This window comes from Podarcis melisellensis (assembly GCF_964234715.1).
Source record: "Podarcis melisellensis genome assembly, chromosome: 13".
In the NCBI taxonomy this organism is placed as follows: domain Eukaryota; kingdom Metazoa; phylum Chordata; class Lepidosauria; order Squamata; family Lacertidae; genus Podarcis; species Podarcis melisellensis.
This window is the reverse complement of record NC_138545.1, coordinates 282,774-305,728: the sequence shown is the minus strand read 5'-3', so window position 1 is coordinate 305,728 and position 22,955 is coordinate 282,774. Positions and strand designations below refer to the sequence as shown.

At 48.1% G+C, this 22,955-nt stretch overlaps 2 protein-coding genes across 2 annotated transcripts in view; one reads left to right on the top strand and one right to left on the bottom strand.

Annotated features, from left to right (window-relative positions):
• Positions 1–4,643: 4,643 nt before the first annotated feature.
• LOC309355350 (uncharacterized protein) lies at positions 4,644–12,722 on the top strand. Its single transcript, XM_081886113.1, has 6 exons — positions 4,644–4,784; positions 10,189–10,315; positions 10,466–10,551; positions 11,313–11,561; positions 11,664–11,843; positions 11,981–12,722. The coding sequence occupies exons 1-6, from the start codon at positions 4,736–4,738 to the stop codon at positions 12,019–12,021; spliced, it is 732 nt and encodes a 243-aa protein (XP_081742239.1). The 5' UTR covers positions 4,644–4,735; the 3' UTR covers positions 12,022–12,722.
• A 5,079-nt stretch (positions 12,723–17,801) lies between these two features.
• Positions 17,802–22,955, bottom strand: part of LOC309354618 (uncharacterized protein) — a 52,469-nt gene continuing 47,315 nt past the window's right edge. The window contains exon 6 of the mRNA XM_081884853.1: positions 17,802–20,758. Coding sequence (XP_081740979.1) covers positions 19,395–20,758 — 1,364 coding nt within the window. The 3' untranslated portion in view covers positions 17,802–19,394. The remainder of the gene's footprint in view (positions 20,759–22,955) is intronic.

Here is a 22,955-nt window from a genome sequence, read left to right as displayed (position 1 = left end):
CATCAGAGAATTCATAAGAAACCATGTGAATGCCAAGAGTGTGGAAAGAGCTTTAGTGACAGGTCCCATCTCACTTCCCACCAAAGAATTCATACAGGGGAGAAACCATACCAGTGTGTGGAGTGTGGAAAGAGATTCTCCAGGACAGACAGTCTTACTTCCCACCAAAAAATTCATACAGGGGAGAAACTATATCACTGCTTGGAGTGCACAAAGTGCTTTACTACACGATATGGGTTCCATCGACATCAGAGAATTCACACTGGGGAGAAACCATTTAAATGCCAAGAGTGTGGAAAGAGCTTCAGATGGAGCGCCCATTACACTTCCCACCAAAGAATTCATACAGGGGAGAAGCCACACGAGTGCTTGGAATGTGGGAAGAGCTTCGGTCGGAGAGATCACCTTACTTCCCACCAAAGAATTCATACGATGGATAAACCCGAATAGGGCTTGGAATGTGGAGAGAACTTCAGCTGGAAGGAAATCTCACTTCCCATGAAAAACTCACAGTGGGGAGAATCCTGGAGTCATAGAATAGTAGCTTTGGGAGGAATCTTGAGGGTCATCTAGTCTAACCAACTGCAATGCATCTTCTTGATGTTTAGTCAGAATCTCCTTTCTTGTTATGTTCTTGTGGGGTCACATGGTTCTTCACCTCCTTTACAATCGTGAGAATAACCCTGTACAGAATAACCAGGTTCCTTGTCTGTTTAGATGTTTAGCTTGAATGAGACACAGTGCACCCCAGAGAGAGAACACAAATAAGCAATGAGACAACCAATGCATATTGGAATTTCTATATAACATTGCTTTATTGATTAACAAACTTAACACATAACAAGACAAGGGAACATGCACTCAGACACACACGCAATCACACACACCTTCTCTAGGTTGGCCAGACCTAGAGGGTGGCTGGCAGGCAGCCGGATCTCAACTGCGTCTGACTCACACCTCAATCCGAAAGAGACTAATCTTATACGCTCTTCTCATTGTGTATCTAAGTCTCATGTTCCTGAGTGACATGTTCCTGGCAGTTCTTAGCGTGTTCTTGGAAGTCCTCCATCTTTAGCATCTTCTAGGCATATCACAGCCCTTACTGTTTGTACCCGGTCTTCTGGCACGGTACAACACTCATTGTTTGGGGCTTGCATCGCATGGCTTAGTCTTTATGCTTCATTGTAGATACAAGACTTTTTGACAGAACATGAACATTCCATTCGCTTCTTTTGATCAGCACAGTTCATTAATAACACACTTCATTCATAACAGCATCCATTTTGTGAGGTGTTCTTCAGCCTAAAATGTGTGGTGGTCTTCAGCCATCTTGCGGCTCATTCAAAACATGCCATTCATAACAACTGTGAGTTAGGTTTGGCTCCCCAAGTTCTCCCACTGAGCTTCATGGCCAAGTCGGGATTTAACCCAGGTCACCCAGGGTGTAGTCGAATACTCTGGCAATGTACTACACTGGCTCTCCCATGAGACTCTTAGAAATTGTTTGCGCATGTTTGCTTAAAATTTGGGTGCCATATTCTGGTGTTTGTGTCTAAAGTTGTGTACTCCTCTAGCAAAGTAATTAATGTAATAATAGTAAGTACAGTATTATAATAGATTTAAGGCAATGTTAGCTGGGGGAGGGGGAAGTTTCAAATTCTGGGGGTGAGCGGTGATTGGCTGTGAATTTGGAAGGGTGTTTGAGTAAGTACAACATAACAATCAGGCCTTTGGCTTACTAAACTTTCTCTAACCCTTTAAATGTGTGTGAGGCAGATGATTGCTTTGTTTCATTTTTTTCTTGATTTTATTATCTATGTTGTGTTTTTATTTTGCATTTTAATGGTGGGAACCGACCTGAGGATTTTGGATGAAAGCAGTATATAAATTTCATAAACTAAATGTCGGACGGTAGTCATAACTGATAAATGAAACATTTAAAAATATTCAAGCAAACAAAGACATTTCCACATAAATCACAACAACTTAAAAAAACTAGCAACAGCAGCTATAACCCCCCCAGGAGTCGGTCTGGGCCCTGCCCTCCCAGAGCTGGCGGGAAAAGGCCCGCAAGGCAGGGAGCAGGTCTTCCAGGTCTCCTGGTCCAGGTGGTCTCCAGGTTCTTGAGTAGAGACAGTTGTGGAGAGGGGTGCATAGGAGTTGTGAAGGAGGGTGGGTTAGATCCATAGTGGAGAAACAAGCTTACCATGTCTATTGCTACAGTTGTAGTAAAGTTACAAAAAAGAAGACAAAAGAGCATTCGAGACATTTTATTTAACTAAAACATTAACATTATAGCATATGTATCCATGCTTGGTAACTGATGTGGTTAAACATTTTTTTAAAAAAATCTTAGACTGAGAGTTAGCACATATGAAAAACTTAAATCCTTACTTCCTGATGAATAGCCTTTGGACTATAATGTAACTTAAATAGAAAACTATATTTAGAAAGACCCAGAAGCATTTTATTTTTAAAATCGACTTTAAATTTAAAAAACAACCATTGATTCTTATCCACCCTGAGCACAACCCAGCTCTTTCCTTCTCTCCCATCCTTCCTGGACAGCCTTTCCCAGCCAGGCTTAGCATTTCCCTGGTGGGGCACGTCATCCATCTCAAGGCCCCCACCTGCACTCTCAATGCACCCCCACCCACCCAGTCTGGCACCCGCAGCCCAGAACAAAGATGGCAGCCAATGGGGAGGAAGAAGCAGCTCCCCACCCACAACCCCCCTTGTCTCCTGCTTCCCTTCTGGGGGCCCCCCACTTCAGCACCACCCTCTCTTGCTGAAGGCTGCATGCCCCCCACCCCTCTAACACATAGCTCATCAGTCATCGCATGTGTGAAAGATTCCTGCATGGCAGGGGGTGGACTAGATGACTCTGTTGGTCCCTTCCCTCTCTCTTCCTCTATGGCAAGCTTGCTTTGTCCTGCTCTGGAAGGGAAGACTCAAGATACAGTCATACCTCGGGTTGAAGGAGCTTCAAGTTCAGCATTTTCGGGTTGCGCTCCATGGCGACCCCCAAGTAACAGAGCGCGTTACTTCCGGGTTTCGCCGCTCTTGCATGCGCAGACACTCAAAATGACTTCATGTGCATGTGCGGAATCGGTGAATCACGACACGTGCGGATGCGGGTCGCGTTCGCTTCAGGATGCGAATGGGGCTCCGGAACGGCTCTCACTCGCATCCAGAGGTACCACTGTAAAAGGCTTCAAGTTTCAGGAAAGGCCCTTCCGAATAAACATCAGGAAGAACTTTCTGACAAGGAGCTGTCAGGACAGTGGAACAAACTCCATTGGGAGAAGGTGGTCTCTCCTTCCTTGGAGGTTTGTAAGCAGAGGGTGGTGGCCGCCTGTCAGAAGTGCTTTATCTGTGATTCCTGCATTGCAGGTTGCCCTGACTCTTGGAAGGAGGCAGTGGTAAAACCACTCTTCATGCAACTTCCCTGGACTTGGAAAATCTAACGACCGGCCAGTTGCTAATCTCCCTTTCCTGGGCAAGGTTCTGGAGCGAGTGGTCCCGCAGCAGATCCAGACGCTCTTGGAGGAAACTGATTTCCTAGATCCATTTCAGTCAGGGCTTGGCGCAGTTTTGGCACAGAAGCTGCTTTGGTGGTCCTGAATGATGACTTCTCTCGAAAGAGAGAGAGAGAGGGAAACAACATCCCTGTTAATTCTCCTCCACCTCTCAGTGGCTTTCAATACCACCAACCATTGTCTGAACTAGGGGTGGGGGCACCGCTTTGCAGTGGATCTGGCCCTACTCGGATGGTCATTCCCAGGGGGGGGGGGATGCTTGGCAAATGCTTTCCAGCCCCATGGAGCCTTCAATGTGGGGTTCCACAGGGCTCCATCCTGTCCCCCATGTTGTTTAACATCTACGTGAAACCAAGGGTGGGGACATCTGGAGGTTTGGAGTACATTGTCAGCTCTATTTCTCCTTCCCATCTGCAGGTGAGGCACTGGAAGTGCTGGACCAGAGTCTTGCCTCAGTAATGGACTGGATGAGAGCCAACAAAGCGAAGCTCAATCCAGCCTGGCCCCCTCAAATATTTTCTTGGTGGCGCAAAGGGACCGTGGCCCCTAGGAGTTGGCTGCTGGGCAGGAGGCCGTGGTAGCCATCAACTAGGATGGCTTTAAAGAGGCTGTGAGACATTCATGGAGGAGGGGAGAGTTATGGATGACCCCTGTGGGGCCCGATCCAGCGGCTGCAGAACTCTTCCGATGTTCTCATCGGAGGTCAGCCAGTCGATGGCAGCGCTGAAGCATCTTCCGAGGGGCGAGAGGACTGGATTTGAAACTCCTCGAGTCTCTCGCTTCAAGGTGGATAGAAAGGAAGGAAGGGCGGGGGGGGGGCACACGACAGAGACGGGCTTTCCATCAGATGGACGTCTATCCATGTTCGCCCGGTGTGGATGGAGAGAACCTCTCCCCGCTTCTCTCCTCATCCTAGACGGGGAGGGGGGCACTCAAAGGGACCCCAAATGTGGGAGATGAACCCCCCACCCCGGGAAATAGCGAGGCTAGTGAAGCTGGGCCAAGGGCACCCCCCCCAGGATCACGCGTCCCGCTCCCTCTTCCTGGGGAGTTCCCCGCTGCCCCCTCGCGGGCTCGGGGGAGAGGCTTCCGGGCTGGGGCTGCGCTCCGCCTCCGCCTCCGGGCACCGGGAAGTCCCAGTGCGCCGCCCGCCCCACCGCCGGGTCCCTTTCGTTTTCGGAGGCAGAAGGAGAAGCATGGGGTGGCGGCTGCCCGTCTTGCTGGCGTTGCTCCTGGCGGGGCCAGGTAAGGCTCCCGCGGGCCGGGTGGGGCGGGCGGGGGCCGCCTCCGGGACGTCCGAGGGCTGCGCGGGGCTCCGGGAGGGCGCAGGACCCCGGGGACCGGGAAGAGAAAGCCCTGATCCAGGCAGCGCAGAGCTTCACTGCGGAACTCCCTCCGGCAGGAGGCGGGGGGGGCTTCCAGAAGGGGTGGGAAAATTCGTGGAGGAGGAGGGGGCTACGGAGGGCTGCTCTGCCTCCTGCTTCTGAATGCCAGTCTCTGGGACCCGGAGCTGGAGTTGGGGGGGGGGAGAAGTGGCCCTTGCGCTCCTTGGCCACTGGGAGAACAGCGTGCTGGACTGCATGAACCGTTGGCCTGATCCAGCCGGCTCTTCTGACGGAGCCTTCATGTCCAGGGGCAGTCTATCTGGATTCCTTGGTTCTAAGGCAGGGGTAGGCAAACTAAGGCCGGATGTGGCCCAATCGCCTTCTCAATCCGGCCCGTGGACAGTCCGGGAATCAGCATGTTTTTACATGAGTAGAATGTGTGCTTTTATTTAAAATGCATCTCTTGGTGATTTGTGGGGCATAGGAATTCGTTCATTCCCCCCCAAAAAAAATATAGTCTGGCCCCCCACATGGTCTGAGGGAAGGTGGACTGGCCCCCTGCTGGAAAAGGTTGCTGACCCCTGTTCTAAGGGGCATTTGGCCCCAGTGAGGACAGGGGGCTGGACTAGGAGGGACATGGGACTGAACCAACAAGGCTTTTCTGATGTTCTTAACTGAAGCGTTCAGATCAGCTATTACAAAAGCCGCCCCCCCGTTGTGTGCTGGAGGAGCCCCCCCCCGGACCCCTTCCTGGAGCTCCCTTGGGTGGCACCTAGAAGGCTGAACAGAGTCCTTGGGGCAAGACTCCCCCCACCCACTTTGCCAGGCTCTCAGCCCTATGAGGGTTTCGGCTACAAGAAATCTGTTGTTTGTTTAGGGCAGCCTCCTGCCCCCCCCAAAGAAAAACAACCCGCCAGATGTTTTGGATCACAACTTCCCAGCAGGAAAGGCTGGGATGTGTTTAGTTACTTACCAAGTTTCTGTCTTGCTTCCCTCCCTCTGCACGGACGTCTGGACCCGCGTGGTCAGTGGTGGCCCTGCTCTGCCCCACGGACAGAGGCTTCCTCAGACCAGTTTCTGGGGCCCACTAGTGGGGAGAGTGATCCTTTTTTGTTAATGTCTGGTGCAATTGCAAAATACAAAGCAGGGCCACCACAATTGCAAAATACGCAAAGTGTTACTAACTAAAAGCAAATTCACAATTGACCAAGTACTGTAGAGTGTTCCTGTCGTGCTTGGATCCTGCCTGTGGCCTCCGCTTTGGGGTGTCTGGTCAGTCCAGGATGATGTTGGGCTGCGTGGACCTTTGGCCTGATCCAGCAGCCAGACTCTTCTCACCCGTGTTAGGAATCAGCCAGGCTCATCTTGTGACTGTTGTGGGTCCCTCTATGGCCACATGGAGACAGATCTCTGGACGCCAGGTTGGCAGTGGACATCTCCGCCTGGCTTTCTTAAGCAGGTCAGCAGAAGAGCTGATCCATTGCATGTATACCCCTCCCTTTCCTCCAAGGAAGACACAGTTCACCCCCCCCCCAGTTAATCTCTACAACGACCCTGCGAGGGAGGTCAAGAGGCTGTGCTTGACTCCACCCAGGGCTGAGTGCGGGTTTGAACCTTGACCTCCCAGGTCCTCATCTGCCACTCTCACCGCCGCCCCACACTGGCTTCCTAGAGTCCTTCGGCTAGGAGGCAGCTCTAAAAACTGAATAGGCAAATGAATATGGGGAAAGTAAAATGCCCTTTAGAGAAGGATCTGAAATATTTTCCTGGAAGCTTGAATTTCTTTTAATAATAATAATAATAATAATAATAATAATAATAATAATAATAATAATAAATTTTATTTATATCCCACCCTCCCCAGCGGAAGTCTGGCTCAGAGTGGCTAACAACAATAAAAGTAAAATAGCATTCTAAAATCAATTCATTTTAAAATCAATTCAAAATCAAATTAATGGCAACCATTGGGCTAGAGTTCTGTGAGGATTACCAAAGGAGGGGGTCAGACTGTGCCTTGGCCAAATTTTATTCTAATTTGTTTAATTTAATGTTTTAATGTGTTGGAAATCACTTTGGGATTTTTTCAATGAAATATAAAGCAGTATAGAAATGAAATGAATAATAATAATAATAATAATAATAATAATAATAATAATAACGGCACCTCGGCATACTTTGTTGCGGCGACTGTAACCTAGGCTTAAGGTGCCATCTGGTGATTAGCTGATATATCTGAGTTTCCAACGCTGCTTTTCATGCTCTCAGAGCCTCTCCAAGCTGCTGCCCCCTCCCCCTCCCATAAGAACATAATAAGAGTTTGCTGGATCAGGCCCGTTCCCCCATGAATTTGTTTAATATTCTGAATCCATCTAGGCTCGTGGCCATTCATCCAGCAGGTTCTTTTCATGCCGTCCCACAACCCCCACCCTTAAAAACTGAAAACAAATGCCAAGTCAAAAGAGTCTAAAAACAATTAGAATTAAAAACCTATACCTCCCACCCAGTGATTTCAAGGCTTCCGGAAACAGCCTTCTTCTGTTTATTTTTACTTCACAAAATGCATGCACAGCTTGATTGTTGAAAAAAGGGAAAAAATGAAACAATAAAATCGAGAGAGAGAAACACAGCGCCTTAAGGCACACAGAAAGTTAACAAATTAAAACCCATGCCAGAATTCCTGCTTTATTTTTCTGTCTCTGGGGAAACAGCAACGCTTCCACATTCCTCAAACCTTTGCTACTTTTGCTGCAACAGAAGTCCAAGGAGAGCGAAAGAGGAGCCCTGCCAGTTTCTGGGCGTTCGCGTCCTTAATGGACTGACTCCAGCTACAAAAGCTGAGGCTGGGGTCTTGCTTTGGAGGTTTCTGTTGGGGGCAGCGATTGGTGCTGTTACTGATAGTCAAAAGGACTCGCTTTGTGTTGTGTCTTTGTGTTAGACTTTGCTGTGATTTATGTGGAAGTTGCTCAGTTTGGTTTTGCATTTTTTTAAACTTTTGATTTCTCATTCATGGCTACATTTGTGACGGTTTCTTTCATGTTGGAAGGCCGCCTTGAGCATGGCTTGAACTGTGGAAAGGAGACATAGCACTGAAATTATTTATGTATGGTTGGTTGGTTGGCCACTGGAGGAAGAGGAGGCTGAGCTGGACCCAGCGGTCAGGCTCTCCTCATGTGCTTAAGGAATCTCCGGGCCCAGAAGCAGTCTGTCTAGATTCCTAAGGGGTTTTTTTTGGGGGGGGGCAATTGGATACTCAGGGGACAGGATGCTAGGTGAGGTGGGTCCCCTTGGGGGCCATGAATTTCTCTAATCCTCTTTCAAAGTCATCTGGGTTGGCGGTCATTGCTGCCTCTTGTGGAAGGGAGTTCCACCAGTTAACTAGGCAACACACCATCAATGCCATCTCAGTGTATTGGTGGTGGGTTCACACGAGTCATTTCACTTTGTGGGCCATTGTGTGCCTCTCCCTCAATGTTCCTGCTTTAGTGCCATCTTGGGGGGGGGGGGGCTCCCTTGTGCTCCTGCGCAAAAACATTTTTGGAATGACAAATTACAGTCTTTCGAAAGTGGAAATGGAGCAATCTATCCAGTGCTGTTTTTGTAGGAAAAGAGGTGCCAGAACTCACCATTAACACCTCCCTTGTTCTCTTATAATGGATAATGGCGCCCATCCGAGAGGGGCTGGAACTGAGTTCCAGAGAGTTCTGGGTGGAAAAAAAGCCCTGCATCTATTTGCCCTGAAGCTTTTGCAGGGACAACTGATACTGAACACAGGATTGTGCAGCATTATTATTATTTCATACAATGTATGAAATGATTATGGAAAACCTCAAAGTGGTTAACAAAAAAAGATCACAATCCTCCTTTAAAACATGTTGTTTAGTCGTTTAGTCGTGTCGGCCTCTTCGTGACCCCCTGGACCAGAGCATGCCAGGCCCTCCTGTCTTCCACTGCCTCCCTCATGTTTGTAGCTTTGAAGACACTATCCAACCATCTCGTCCTCTGTCGTCCCCTTCTCCTTGTGCCCCCCATCTTTCCCAACATCAGGGTCTTTTCCAGGGAGTCTTCTCTTCTCATGAGGGGTCAAAGTCTTGGAGCCTCAGCTTCAGGATCCGTCCTTCCAGTGAGCACTCAGGGCTGATTTCCTTCAGAATGGAGAGGTTTGATCTTCTTGCAGTCCATGGGACTCTCCAGAGTCTCCTCCAGCACCAGAATTCAAAAGCATCCATTCTTCGGCGATCAGCCTTCTTGATGGTCCAGCTCTCACTTCCATACATCACGACGGGGAAAACCAGAGCTTTAACTATACGGGTCTTTGTCGGCAAGGTGATGTCTCTGCTTGTCTAGATTTGTCATCACCTTTAAAGCATGCAAAAGTTAAAATACTAAAACAAATCAGAATTACCTCGACTTTCTTCTTTTAATATTATTATTATTATTATTATTATTATTATTATTATTTCAAATTTTACCAATTCCTTTACAGTACAATCTGAACAAATCTCTCATATCCTTTGACTGGTCACCCATGGGATCCTTTTGTTAACTTATAAAGCTGCTATATTACTTATATTTTATCCATTATATGCATTAATTCTAAATTATTAAACTACAATTTCTCCTCTGTTGCTGCACTTCAAATCCTTCATACGTTTTAACATAACCATCATCAAAATTACATCAGCTTTCTGAGCATCTGGGTTAGGCTTGCATAAACAAGAATACTTTCAGCAGGTGCCAAAAAGAACACAGGGAAGGCGCCATTTTCATATCAAGTGGCAGGGAGTTCCAAAGGGCAGGCTGTACTAAAAGATCAGGTTCTTGTAAATGTGGAGCAGGCCTTGTGTGGCATCTGCAGCAGTGCCAGTTCCACCAATTGAAGGGGCAAAGTGTTCTCATGGGTAAACTGGTCCCAAACTTTTAAGGGTGTTTCTGTGCGCTGCTCTGGTTCACCAGAAGCGGCTTAGTCCTGCTGGCCACATGACCCGGAAGCTGGACGCCGGCTCCCTCGGCCAATAAAGCGAGATGAGCACCGTAACCCCTCAGTCAGCCACGACTGGACCTAACAGTCAGGGGTCCCTCTACCTTTATGCTAACAGCAGCACCTTGAATGGCCCGGAAGCAACTAGGCAGCCACTGCAAAGGTGTTCTAGGCTGACCAGCCCTCGTTCCCTTTAGGAATTAAGCATAACCCCACCCCGAAAGCAAGCCCCCTTTGCTGGGCCAGGGCAAAGAGAACTCGGCCCTTGCCTGTTTCTCCTCCTCCTCCAAAACGGCCCTCTCCGCTCTCCACTCTTTCCTGAAGCTCTGCTCTTCTCTTTCTGCAGCTCTAGGGAACGAGGGAGCAGTTGCTGGGACTTGTGGCTCCTGCCAGAAACACTCCAAAAAGCAGGGGAAATTAAGCAAATACCCTGGGAGGATGAAAAACTGGGAAACCTGCATGGACTTAGTCAAGTAAGTAGGCCACCCTCCCCCCACCCTCGCCAGCCTCAAACAAGGGACTTTTCCCTGCCGGCCATCCTTCGGCGGCTCCGTTACGTCTCTGCCAGCCACCTGGCTCTCCACCTCCATCCCTCCGCTCCATTCCGTCCTTTTCCTCGGCAGGTTCACGTTCCCCCAAGGAGACTGTTACCTCGGCTTAAAGAGCAGCGACTGGGTCCAAGCGCTGATGAAAGAATTCCCTGAAAAAGGTGAATGAAAAAGAGAAAAAAAAGGTTTGGGGGTGCTCTGGCTGGCGAGAAGTGAAGGGGCATAGTGGACAGACAGGGACCTGGGAGAGACCCGGGTTCGAATCCCCCCTTGGCAGCCACAAAACTCGCAGGGTGGTGCCCAGTCCCTGCCTCTCTCAGCCCAGCCTCCCTCACAGGGATTCTGGCTGGACTTTCTGAGGGCATCCGCCACCTGGACTCTGGAAAGGGCTTCTTGGGCAGGTGGGGGCTTTCAGACAGAATTTGCACAGCCCCCCCCATCAGGGAACCTTCAGCCACGATCCCTCCACTAGAAGACACCTGGAAGCATTAAAAACCTGCTCTTCTAATGGGAGCGGCCCAGAGTGGCTGGGGCAACCTGCTCAGATGAGCAACATATAAATAATAAAATAACCATTACAGTCGTGCCTTGGTTTTGGAACAGCTTAGTTCTCGAACGTTTTGGCTCGCGAACGCCGCACACCCAGACGTGACACACCCGGTTTTTTAACATTCTTTTGGAAGCCAAACGTCTGACGGGACTTCCGATTGGCTGCAGGAGCTTCCTGCAGCCAATCAGAAGCCGTGCTTTGGTTTTGGAACGTTTTGGGAGTCCAATGGACTTCCGGAACGGATTCCGTTCAAATTCCAGGGTACAACTGTATTATTATTGCAGGGCTAGAGGACCCTCAATCCTATGAGCCTGTGAATGGCCTGTTTTCCTGCCCCCCAGCAGTCTCAGTGTGCATTTCTCTCTCCCACAGAAAAGGGAGCTGTGACGCTGAGTCCAAGTCCTGCGCCGCCCAAGCCGGCCCTCACCTCTGCACCCAAGCAGCCCCCCACCTCCCAAGCCCCCCTCTCAGCTCAGTCCCCCACGGTCTCGCTGAGGGTCCTTGATGAGACCTCAATGGGGGTCCTCGATGAGACCCCTGCCATGCATCCAGCTCCAGAGGTCCCCAAGGACGCAACACAGCCCCCCATGTCAACCAGAAGTGCTGCGCCACTCGGCCACGGTGAGTGTGTGGTGCTGGGAGGACTGGGGCACCTGGAAAGGGACTTCCCACCCTCTTTAAAGTCCCTTGACTGTGCTTCGAAATTCTTTGTTTGCCTTGCAGATCCCTGGGCAGCCGGGCCCTCTAGCCAGGCCCCCCAGACGGCAGAAAGGGGGGTCTCACCAACAGTCGTGCTTTCACTGCTGGCTGTCACCCTGGTTGCCGTGGCCACTGCCACCATCGTGGTGTGCCGTAGGAGACACCGGCAGCGCCAGGCAACCCACGTTCCTCTCAGAGACCCAGGTGGGCAAGGAGGGGGGCGGGGGGAAGTCTCCTCTGCTCCCCCCCCACAGAACAGCCTTTGGCAACCTGGAGCCCTCCAGAGGTTGTGGACTGCAACTCAAATCGTCCTAACGAATACCTCTTTCCCCTTTCAACAGAGGAGCAAATACAGCTGCCGCCTCATCGTGAGGAGACCTGAAGGCAGCCTGGCGGCCGCTGGAGTAACCAAAAAGCGGATTTTGCCGGAGTTTCCAGCAAGTCTGCTGCATCACTTTGTTCCAAGAGTTGCGGGGGGCCATGAAAGGACTTTGAGCCAAGGGGGGAGAGTGGGAAATGTAGATACTGGAATCCCGTTGTGTGCAAAAGGTGTCCCTTGAAAATCTCTCTCTTGTTCTTAAAAGGCTTTTTGGGGTGTGTGTCTGGCAGCCAAACCCCCAAAGCTGTCCCCCCATTTGCACTTTACCCCGTGTGTCTTTCCCTCTGCCCCTTATTTTTGTACAGAAGCAAAGAAACTGTAGAGTTGGGAGGGACCCTGGGGGTCATCTAGGCCAACCCCCTGCAATTCAAGAACCTTCACTACGGGACCCATGACAGATGTCCACCTAACCTCTGGCTAAAGGCCTCCAAGGAGGGAGTGTCCACCATCTCTCGAGGGAGACCGTTCCTCTGTTGAGCAGCTCTTGCTGTCAGAAAGTTCTTCCTGAGGTTTAGTGGGACTCTCCTTTCTTGCAACTTGAAGCCATGAGTTCGAGTCCTACCCTCCAGAGCAGGAGAAAACCAGCTTGCTCCGTCTTCCATGTCTCCTCTCAGCCTCGACCTTCCGAGGGCCAGAAGACCAAACGATATGTCATAAGAATATGTAAATAGAAATGGTTAAAAAAATAAATAATTTTGCACAAAGGAGGATCCTGCCCTCATGATCTTCGCTTGCTCTCTGCGTCCTCACTTTGAAGTCGAAAGCAGAACCCGGAAGGCCACAGTCTGCTTTCACTTCTCGGTTTGCAAAGCTTCCTCGTGAGTCAGGTCTGGGGAATCCAGCATGCCCCCCCCCACTCCTCCTCCTCCTCTCGCTTCCCCCTCCATGACCTCATGGGGTTTTCCGCCCACTGTTTTCTCAAGAAGGAAATTTTCAAGGATGGGCGAAGGTGTCGTGTCGCCCACCGGTGCTGCACTGCCTTGCCCGGGGGGGGGGGCAGGATGGCGCCCCCCAGGCCACCCCCACATTTCCCAGCAGCTATATCTATCCCCAAACACACCACAATGCCTTTTGAAGGCATTGAAATTTCTGCCCAGGGAAAGAAAGGGCTGCTGGGCGGAAGACAAACTCTCTGTGCAGAGATAAGGGGAAAGTAAATAAATAGGAACCGGGTTTGGCATTTCAGGCGACTGGCCTGCGCAATCTGGACTGCGGTTCTGTGGGGGCTGTGCCGGTTGCGACATGACTCAGGACCTGCCACAGACGGACCTTGAGGAAATTTAGGACCTTTAGACTTGCAGAGGTGGGGAAAGGACCCCGCGGGGTGTCTAGCCCCCCCCCGCAGTGCAGGAATCTCCACTCAGCGTGACAGACGGCCACCCGGGCACTGCTTTAGAATCCCCAATGAATCATAGAGCAGTAGAGTTAGGAGGGACCCTGAGGGTCATCTAGTCCAACCCCCTGCAATGTAGAAATCACAGCTGGAGAATCTATGACAAACCTATTTAAAAACCTCCAGCGAAGGTGAGGCCACCACCTTCCAACGTCACAGAATCTAAGAAATGTAGAGATATGGAAAGGGCACTCCAGGGGTCATCCAGTCCAGCTCCCAGCAAGGAAGGAATCACCAGCTGTTTAATTGTGGGTCCCCCCCCCAGACCTTTCAATAAACTCTGTGAGATGAAACAGAGGAGCAACTTTTTAAGGCAAGAGTTGCAGTCCCATTTCCCCCTCCCCGCGTGCCCCCCACCCCGCAGGCCCCTAAGCAGCAGCAGAAGTGGACGTCGTTGAGGGCCGTGTCCTCCTTCAGGCCGGCCGGGGGCTGCAGTGCTCTCGTCTGGAGGCCGCAGGTGGGGCAGGGGCTGCTCCACGAGCCCCCCCCCAGCCCTCCCAGGGCACCTGCAGCCCCGCGCCAGACTCCCTCTCCACCCGGAGCTTGGCGGCGTGGCGTCCAGCCTCACTCGCGGTGGCGCCGCCTACTGAGAGGGCGAAGCAGAAAGCGCAGGCTTAAACTGCGGGACTCCCTCCCAGGAGAGGCAGCCGGGGCCACCAGCCGGGGGGGCTTTAAAAGAGGGTTGGGCATATTCGGGGGGGGCCTATGGGGGGCTCAGCTCTGTCCTCCGCAGTTTGAGGCAGGAAACGTTTCTGGATGCCGGTTTCTGGAAGCCTCGAGAAGGGAGAGACCCCGTAAAATGTATGCCACCGGCCAACTCTGAAAAAGCAAAACAAAACAATCCCCAACCGAGGATGAGAAAAGTATAAGGTGGATTTTAGACAGTGCAGAAGTTTAAGCAAGCAAGAGGCTAAAAATGGATTACACCTTGCGTCACCTTTGGACAGGCTTCGCCTAAACGGAAATGGTTTTAGCAGGCGCCGGAAAGCAAGCGGCGAGGGATCCTGCAGTCGGTCAAGGCGCAGGCAGTTCCAAAGATCGCCTGTGCAGCCAGCCGGCCGGCCGGCCAGTCCCATCTCCCGCAGCCCGACCTGGAGCCAGAGGCAGGGAAAGCTGCTCCGGTCCTCGGCTAGCTGCCGGCGGCGAGCATCCGGGGGTGGCACGGCGATGTCACCCCCGTCAGGATGGCACCCGGAGCGTGCCGTCCCCGCCTCCGTCCGCCACTGATGGGCCGGATCCAGCTGCCTCTGTCACTGCTCACCTGATGCCCACCTCACTGGGGTGGGGTCTCTTTTCCCTTTTTCTTGCTTTGCACCCCTTTATAAGGCAGGTGGAGCTCCTCCGCCTTTTCCCTTTGCGGCTTTGACTGCGATCCTTTGCCCAGATACGAGGGAGGAAGGGCTGCGACCGAGTAGAGTTTGGGGCTGGGCCTGGAAGCCCACGGGATTTCCCCTTGGCATAGGAATTGCGTAAAGTAGGAAGCATCGTATCTCCCTGGAGGGTCCCCTCGCACAATGGACAAAGGGAGATTTTGGTTCACAGCAGGTCCTGAGTGAAGGGTTGGCCCCAGCAGCTCAGGAGGCCTCCTCACTCCCCTGAAGCCGCTAATATGGCCTTGACCATCCTCTGCTTTGCAAACTCAGCAGGGTTGTGGCAGTAACAAAAGGGAGGAAGGAATGCAAGGGAAGGAAGGCACCTTGAGATGGGTCAGGGGATGAGGGTGATGGTTGCCAAAGGGGAGACTTCTCAACTATAGAGCACGTAAGGTGAAGGTAAAGGGACCCCTGACCATTAGGTCCAGTCGTGGCCGACTCTGGGGTTACGGCGCTCATCTCACTTTACTGGCCGAGGGAGCCGGCGTACAGCTTCCGGGTCATGTGGCCAGCATGGCTAAGCCGCTTTTGGCGAACCAGAGCAGCGCACAGAAACGCCGTTTACCTTCCCGCCAGAGCGGTACCTATTTATCTACTTGCACTTTGAGGTGCTTTCAAACTGCTAGGTTGGCAGGAGCAGGGACCAAGCAATTGGAGCTCACCCCGTCACGGAGATTCAAACTGCTGACCTTCTGATCGGCAAGTCCTAGGCTCTGTGGTTAACCCACAGCGCCACCCGTGTCCCACTATAGAGCAGTCTCTCTCCCAAAATAGATTAATTTCTCCCCTTCTTTCCCAGCACTCAAAACTCCTTCCAATAATAACCCAGGACTCCTTTTTTCCATTAGTCTTCAGGTGACAGGGTGCTCAAGCAATAATCTTCACCACTTTTTTCTATCTCTGCTGTTTTCTTTTTCCTGTGTTTCTATATCATTTGTGTATGTCTTGTACTCTGCCATGAGCACATCTTTATAAGGAAACATGAAGGAATGAAGGGGAGACTAGCTAATAGACCCACAGAGGAGGTTTCTCTGCCAAAGCGGACAGGGTCAGTGGGACTAGAGACCCCCCGTTGGGTCATTTCCAAACTCTATGAGTGAAGTCCATAGTCAAGAATACTCCTAACATTTCCCCCTCTGTGCACATTTCCCCTCTATGCTTAGCCGTCCCTCATTCCAGGTGTGATGAAAGATGTCGACCTGGATATGTCAAGAAGGTGATACCAGGAAAACCCGCTTGCTGCTGTGCTTGTGTTCCGTGTGTGGAAGAGACCATCTCCACCCAGAAAGGTGGAGGGCATTTCTGGGGGGAATAGAAATAAGGTACGGACTCCCCCAGATACACTCTTTGAGATGGGTATAAAGACATTTTGAACGTGGGTCCTTTATTCGCTTCTCTGTTTTTCATCACATTGTTACTTCCAGGAAGCTAGGAGACCTCGCAAAGTTGGTGTGGGAACAAAAGGGGAAACCACACACACACACACACACACACACACACACAAGCCTGAGCCTCCTTGGTGACGAGGGCTGTGCAAATTCAGCCAATAAATAATAATAGAAGAATAAAGGAATTGGCACAGGTCAAAGGAAATATTAATTAGGCAAAAAGGTTACAATGCAGTTTATAGATGTGCAGCTGTGATTTCCTCTGACCGAATCCTAGATCACAAGGCTGCTTGGATGAGTAAAGTTTTTTTTGGGGGGGGGTGGACTCCTCTAACTCCACAATGGAAAGTGTGTGCTACAAGTGTGAACATTTTTTTGAAAAAACAAATACACCATTTTTTGCCTCTCGTGACCTATTTACACCTTTTTCTTTCCTAACCTCCCAAACAACAGCTGAGATTTTCAAAATGGCGCAGAGCACAGAAGGTCATGGATGTAGGTGATGCCGAAGCCACACTTTTCTCTTCCTCAGATGCCAAGAATTTCACCCAATGCCTGGACAATGAGCATGCAAATGAGGTCAGAGATCAATGTGTCTCCAAGATTATCACCTTCCTGGCTTATGAAGAACATCTGGGGATCACCTTAGCTTCCATTGTCCTCTCCTTATCTTCTACAGCAGGAATTGTGTTGGGAATCTTCATTAAATACAAAGACACCCAACTAGTCAAAGCCAACAACTGGGACCTCTCCTACGCCCTCCTCGCCTCCCTTCTGCTCTCCTTCTTGTCCTCCGTCCTCTTCATTGGGCGGCCAAGAATAGCAACCTGCTACTCTGACAAATGGCCTTCAGCATCATCTTCTCAGTGGCTATTTCTTCTCTCTTGGCAAAGACCACTGTTGGGGTGCTGGCCTTCCTGGCCACAAAGCCAGGGAACAGGGCGAGGAGATGGCTGGGGAAGAGTCTGGCCAACTCCATTGTGGTCTCCTGTTCCAGTGCCCAGGTTGTCATCTGCACTACCTGGCTGGGGATTTCTCCTCCATTCCCAGAGTCCCACTCCAAGGTGGTAGAGGTCATTCTGCAATGCAACGAAGGCTCTGTGGCCATGTTTTATGGTGCCCTTGGCTACATGGGCTTCTTGGCTGCCATCTGCTTCACGGCAGCTTTCCTAGCCAGGAAGCTGCCCGGCTCTTTCAACGAAGCCAAGCTGATCACCTGCTGATCAGCATGCTGGTCTTCTGTAGTGTTTGGGTGTCTTTTGTGCTCACCTACCTGAGCACCAAGGGGAAGTACATGGTGGCCGTGCAGATCTTCTCTATGTTGGCCTCCAGTGCTGGGCTCCTGGGCTGCATCTTCCTCTCCAAGTGCTACATTATTGTGCTGAGGCCTAATCTGAATACAAAGGAGCACCTGGGAACAAAAGCTTAAGATTTTGGCCATCAGGTGGAAATTCCCAGGTGTCAAAAAGGGTTATTTATGTATGCCACTACTGCAGCTCGTGTTTTGTTAGCCCCAAAATGGAAAATGAGCAAGGTCCCAACCAAAGAAGAGTGGCAACTGAAGCAGATGGAATATATATACAGCTTGCAGATTTAACATATGGAATAAAAGAACAAGAAGAATACACGTTTAAAGAAGATTGGAAAATGTTTATTGAATATATGGGTGAAAATTGTGTACATTTGAAACCGCTGGTAGCCTTAAGATAAATTCAACCATGTAAATAACTCTGTGTTAAATATGTATTCTGTAGCTGTAATGTTTTATTTTGAAATCTTTAAGATAATATTTTAGTTTCCTGTTAGAGTGGTACCTCGGGTTACAGACGCTTCAGGTTACAGACTCTGCTAACCCAGAAATAGTACCTTGGGTTAAGAATTTTGCTTCAGGATGAGAACAGAAATTGTGCGGCAGCAGCAGGAGGCCCCATTAGCTAAAGTGGTGCTTCAGGTTAAGAACAGTTTCAGGTTAAGAGCGGACCTCCAGAACGAATTAATTCCTTAACCCGAGGTACCACTGAATTTTCCCTACTCCCAGTGTTTCCATTGTTCTTTCCATAAATTTCCACGAGACGTTGTCAAACGCCTTTTCGGAGCCTATGAACATCAGAGGAGCTTGTTTATCCAGTTTATCCAGCTCCTCTAATCCTCTTTCTTTTTTCTTTATATGTGAAAGATAGCTCTTCAGGGAATTCCCATCTATATGCTTTGGAGTTGTTTCTCAATGCGTTGCTAGGACTTCAGAATTATTTCTTTTCTTTAACAACAATCTTGCTGGTATTGGCTTGAGGATAATGATATTCTTTTCTTCTATTCTCAATTTTTCTTGGTTACTTTTTTTTGCAGAATCTTGTCCTTAAGTAGTCTGGAATTGAAGAATACCAGGCAATCTCCTGGTCATTTGTTGGCCTTGCCTCTCATTGATTTAACCCTAAATGCTTTATCAGTGTCTAGTTCAATATCATCCTTTTGTAGTCCTAGCCAATTTGCCAGTTCTTTTACAATATTTTGTTTGATGATCTCATCCTGATGTTCTGGGAGACCCCTAAAACACAATGTCATCTCTTGTTGGTGCATTTCTAGCCCACAAATTCTCAATGGGATTTACATCCGAGGAATTCCCTGGCCAATCAAGTACGTGTATTGGCTGCTCTGTCATGAATTTCTTCACCACTTTCGGCGTGTGAGAGGGGGCTAGGTCCTGCTGCAATATCCCAGTACTGTCAGGATACTTCTTTTCCAGTTCTTGAATAACTCTCTTTCATAGAACCTCAATATATTGTGGCGAGCGCATCATTGCTTCTATTGGCTGCAGGCTTCCAACACCATAATAACTGAAGCATCGCCAAAACATCTTCTTTTCTGGGTGCTTGACAGACTGATCGATGTGGCATAGAAAACATGCTTTGTTTCAATTAATTTGCACAAGGGTGTATATGAAGGGCTGTCCAAATATCTCAAGGGCTGCCATATGCAAGATGAAGAAAACTTGTTTTCTCCTGGTCTGGAGGGAAGGACCCAAACCAATGGATTCAAGTTACAAGAAATGAGATTCTGCTTAAACACCCGGAATAACTTGCTGATGGAAAGGGCTGTTTGACAGTGTAATGGACTCCCTTGGTATGTTGTGGACTCTTCTTCATTGGAGGTTTTTAAGCAAAGGTTGTGTAGACATGTATAATAGAAGCTTTAGCTGAGATTCCTGTATTGCAGGGCATGGCATTAGGTGACCCTCAAGATTCCTTCCTGATCTCTGATTCCATTATTCTTCCTGCTATGGATTTTTTTATGGGAAGTGAGACTCCCCTTTTGACTGAAGCTCTTCCCACATTCCAAGCACTGATAGGGTTTCTCCCCTGTATGAATTCTTTGATGGGAAGTGAGATAGGCATTCTTACTGAAGCTCTTTCCACATTCCAAGCATTGAAATGGTTTCTCCCCTGTATGGATTCTTTGATGGGAAGTGAGATGGGTGCTCTGACTGAAGCTCTTTCCACATTCCAAGCATTTATGTTGTTTCTCCCCTGTATGAATTTTTTGATGGGAAGTGAGATGGGTGCTCACAGTGAAGCTCTTTACACATTCCAAGCACTGATATGGTTTTTCCCCTGTATGAATTCTTTGATGTGCTGTGAGATCACCCCTGTTACTGAAGCTATTTCCACATTCCATGCATTCATAGGGTTTCTCCCCTGTGTGAATTCTTTGATGGGAAGTGAGAGTGGCATTCTGAGTGAAGCTCTTTCCACATTCCATGCATTCATAGGGTTTCTCCCCTGTATGAATTCTTTGATGGTAGGTGAGAGTGGCATTCTGACTGAAGCTTTTTCCACATTCCAAGCACTGATATGGTTTCTCCCCTGTATGAATTCTTTGATGAGAAGTGAGCGTGGCACTCTGACTGAAGATCTTTCCACATTCCATGCATTGATATGGTTTCTCTCCACTGTGAATTTTTTGATGGGAGGTGAGCTTGGCTCTCTGACTGAAGCTTTTCCCACATTCCAAGCACTGATGTGGTTTCTTCTCTATATGTACTATTTCAGGGGCTCGGAGATAAGCCTTGTGACTGAAGCTCTTTCCACATTCAGAGCACTGATATGGTTTTTCCCCTGTATGAATTATTTGATGAGCTGTGAGAGTGGTGCTCCGAGTAAACATCTTTCCACATTCCAAGCAATGATATGGTTTCTCTCCGCTGTGAGTTCTTTGATGGGAAGTGAGAGTGGCGCTCTGACTGAACCTCTTTCCACATTCAAAGCACTGATATGGTTTCTCCCCACTGTGAATTCTCTGATGTCGACGGAAGCTTATGCTTATATTAAAGCTCTTCCCACATTCTAAGCACTGATATGGTTTCTCCCCTGTATGAATTCTTTGGTGTGAAATGAGATTGGAGTTCCAACTGAAGCTCTTTCCACACTCCAAGCACTGATACTGCTTTCCCCCAATGGAATTTCTTTTATAGGAACTGGAATGGGAGTTCTGACCAAAAGTCTCTCCAAACTCCAAATGTTTAAATGGTTTCTCAACTGTGTGTATTTTGTCATCATCTCCACTGTTCTTAAACTCCAATTTATCATCAGCTGCAATGAAGAAGTAAATAAATTAGAGCTTCAGAAAGAAATGGAGCCCCCAATTACTGAATGGTTCTAATGAATGCTTCTGAAAAACTGAAGAAAGTTAGATGTGAGTTCTTTACTGACAAATTCATGGGAAACTTATATTCAAAAAGCCTGGCTCTTTTCTGGGATGTATTTTGTTTAGTTCAGCCATAAACTCCACTCCATCTCAAAGTTCAGTAGTGTCTTTGAGCAACCAAAAACAGACAGAAGCAAAAGCAAAACATCTCACAGAAGCTACTTCAACTTTCCTGTGGAACATGGCAAACTGGAAAGAATCCGTTGCTAACTCATCTGCCACCATGGATAATTATTCTGTGATAAGAGGCGGCCAGAATACCTGACTGCTAAGAATTTCTCTCCCAGGGTCAAGGAGAGATCAGTGAGCAAGACTCAGAAGTTCTGAAGAAACACTTGTCCATCATCATCAGGAGGAAGATTAAACCTCTGGAGATGTGGAGCATTCAGGAGTTACAGCAGCTCATACACAAAATATGGGCTTCAAGTCTGCATCTCCATTCCGTTAATTATTTTTTAACAAGATTTGCAAGAAAAGCAAACTGGACTCTCTATTTGTCCATTAAACACCACCCAGTGGCAAAGCTTGCTAAGGGCTACAAAACATTATAAAATATTGTAAAAGACTGGAAACATCCTAAAAAAGCTTTAAATATCTGATAACTTTGAAATATATACTGGACTATGACTCTTTCAGCTTTTTACTATGTATAATTTATGTACCTGATAACCTGCCCTTTCTTTGTACTGAGCCATAAAAGATGGACATTGATTGCTTTGTCACAGATTTGAAGAAGGAATCTCATAATCATGAAGGCTCGTTATGCCTCACCGATTCTGGGCCTCTTGCAAAAAATGCTTAAGGAGCAGTTAAAGCAGTAGAAATGAGAATTTCATAGTATGACTAGAGACATGTAAATACAGATGAGAAGAATGTGAGTCTGGATGAAAATCAAGAAGAGCCATTTTTAACGAATTATGAAGATTCAGAAAGAGAAGACAAATTCAACTCTGCAGATGGTGCTGTGAAGGCAAAGATACAGATGTCCAAAAGAATGTTGCTTTTTTTTATTTAAGTCAACCAAATCTACCACTAATCTAATGTTACCTGCAGCCCGTCTTGTTTTTATAAAGCTGGTCTGATCCCTCTCAATTGCCTCCGCAATTACCTGTTGGATTCTATTTGCTAGTGTCAAAATGTTAAAAAAATTGTATCAACATTAATCAAGGATCTAGAGTGATAATTCTCACATTTTGTGTGATCCTTATCTGATTTGGGAATAACTGTGGTTTGGCTTGGTTAAATATTGTTGATAAGATACCTTTATCAAGCATCTCAACATACATTTGATGAAGTTTTGGTACCAATAAATCTATATATGTTTTACACCAGGCATGTCCAACTTGAATTACATCATTCAATAGGGAATCCATCCAGGCCTGATGTTTTGCCAGTTGTCATTTTAAGGATGGATTGTTTAATTTCTGTCTCTGATACTGGAGCTAACAGTATTTGTTTTTGTAAATCATCTAGGTGAGGTAGTTTAATTTTATTTATCCTTGCGGGCGACATATTTTGGTTCAATGTATAATTGCAAATAAAATTTAAAATATTGGTTATTCATATCCTTTGAGTTTTTATTGACTTCACCTTTAATACTTGGGCTAAATGAATTTTCCTACGTTTGTTTTAAGCGTTTGTTTTGCTAGAATTTCCCCTGGGCTTTCACCATTCAAGATTCACATAGAAGGTTGGTAGAATATAAAACTTTGTGTTTGTATGTTTATATTTTCTTCTTTGTCACCTCCCCATTTTTTTTCTTTTTTATTATTCTGTTCTCTTTAGATATTAGTTTTATTTGGTTTTTATTGTATCATATGTTGAAAACCTTAAATAAAATTGTGGTTTCTTCAAAAGAAGAAACTACTTCAACTTTCCTAACCACTCTGAAGCCTGCATTTGAAAAGGTTCAGGCAGATCAGACCAGCCTGAAAGTTGTTTAAAAAAGCAAGCTGGGGAAGGAATTCTCACAGACAAAACAGTTGATAGCCTTCCATTCAAGGTGAGCTGTGGGGGCGTTGGAATCCCAGGTGCTGTAGGTGGCGCTGTTGAGCACCATCAAAATATGGGAGGCTTCTCACA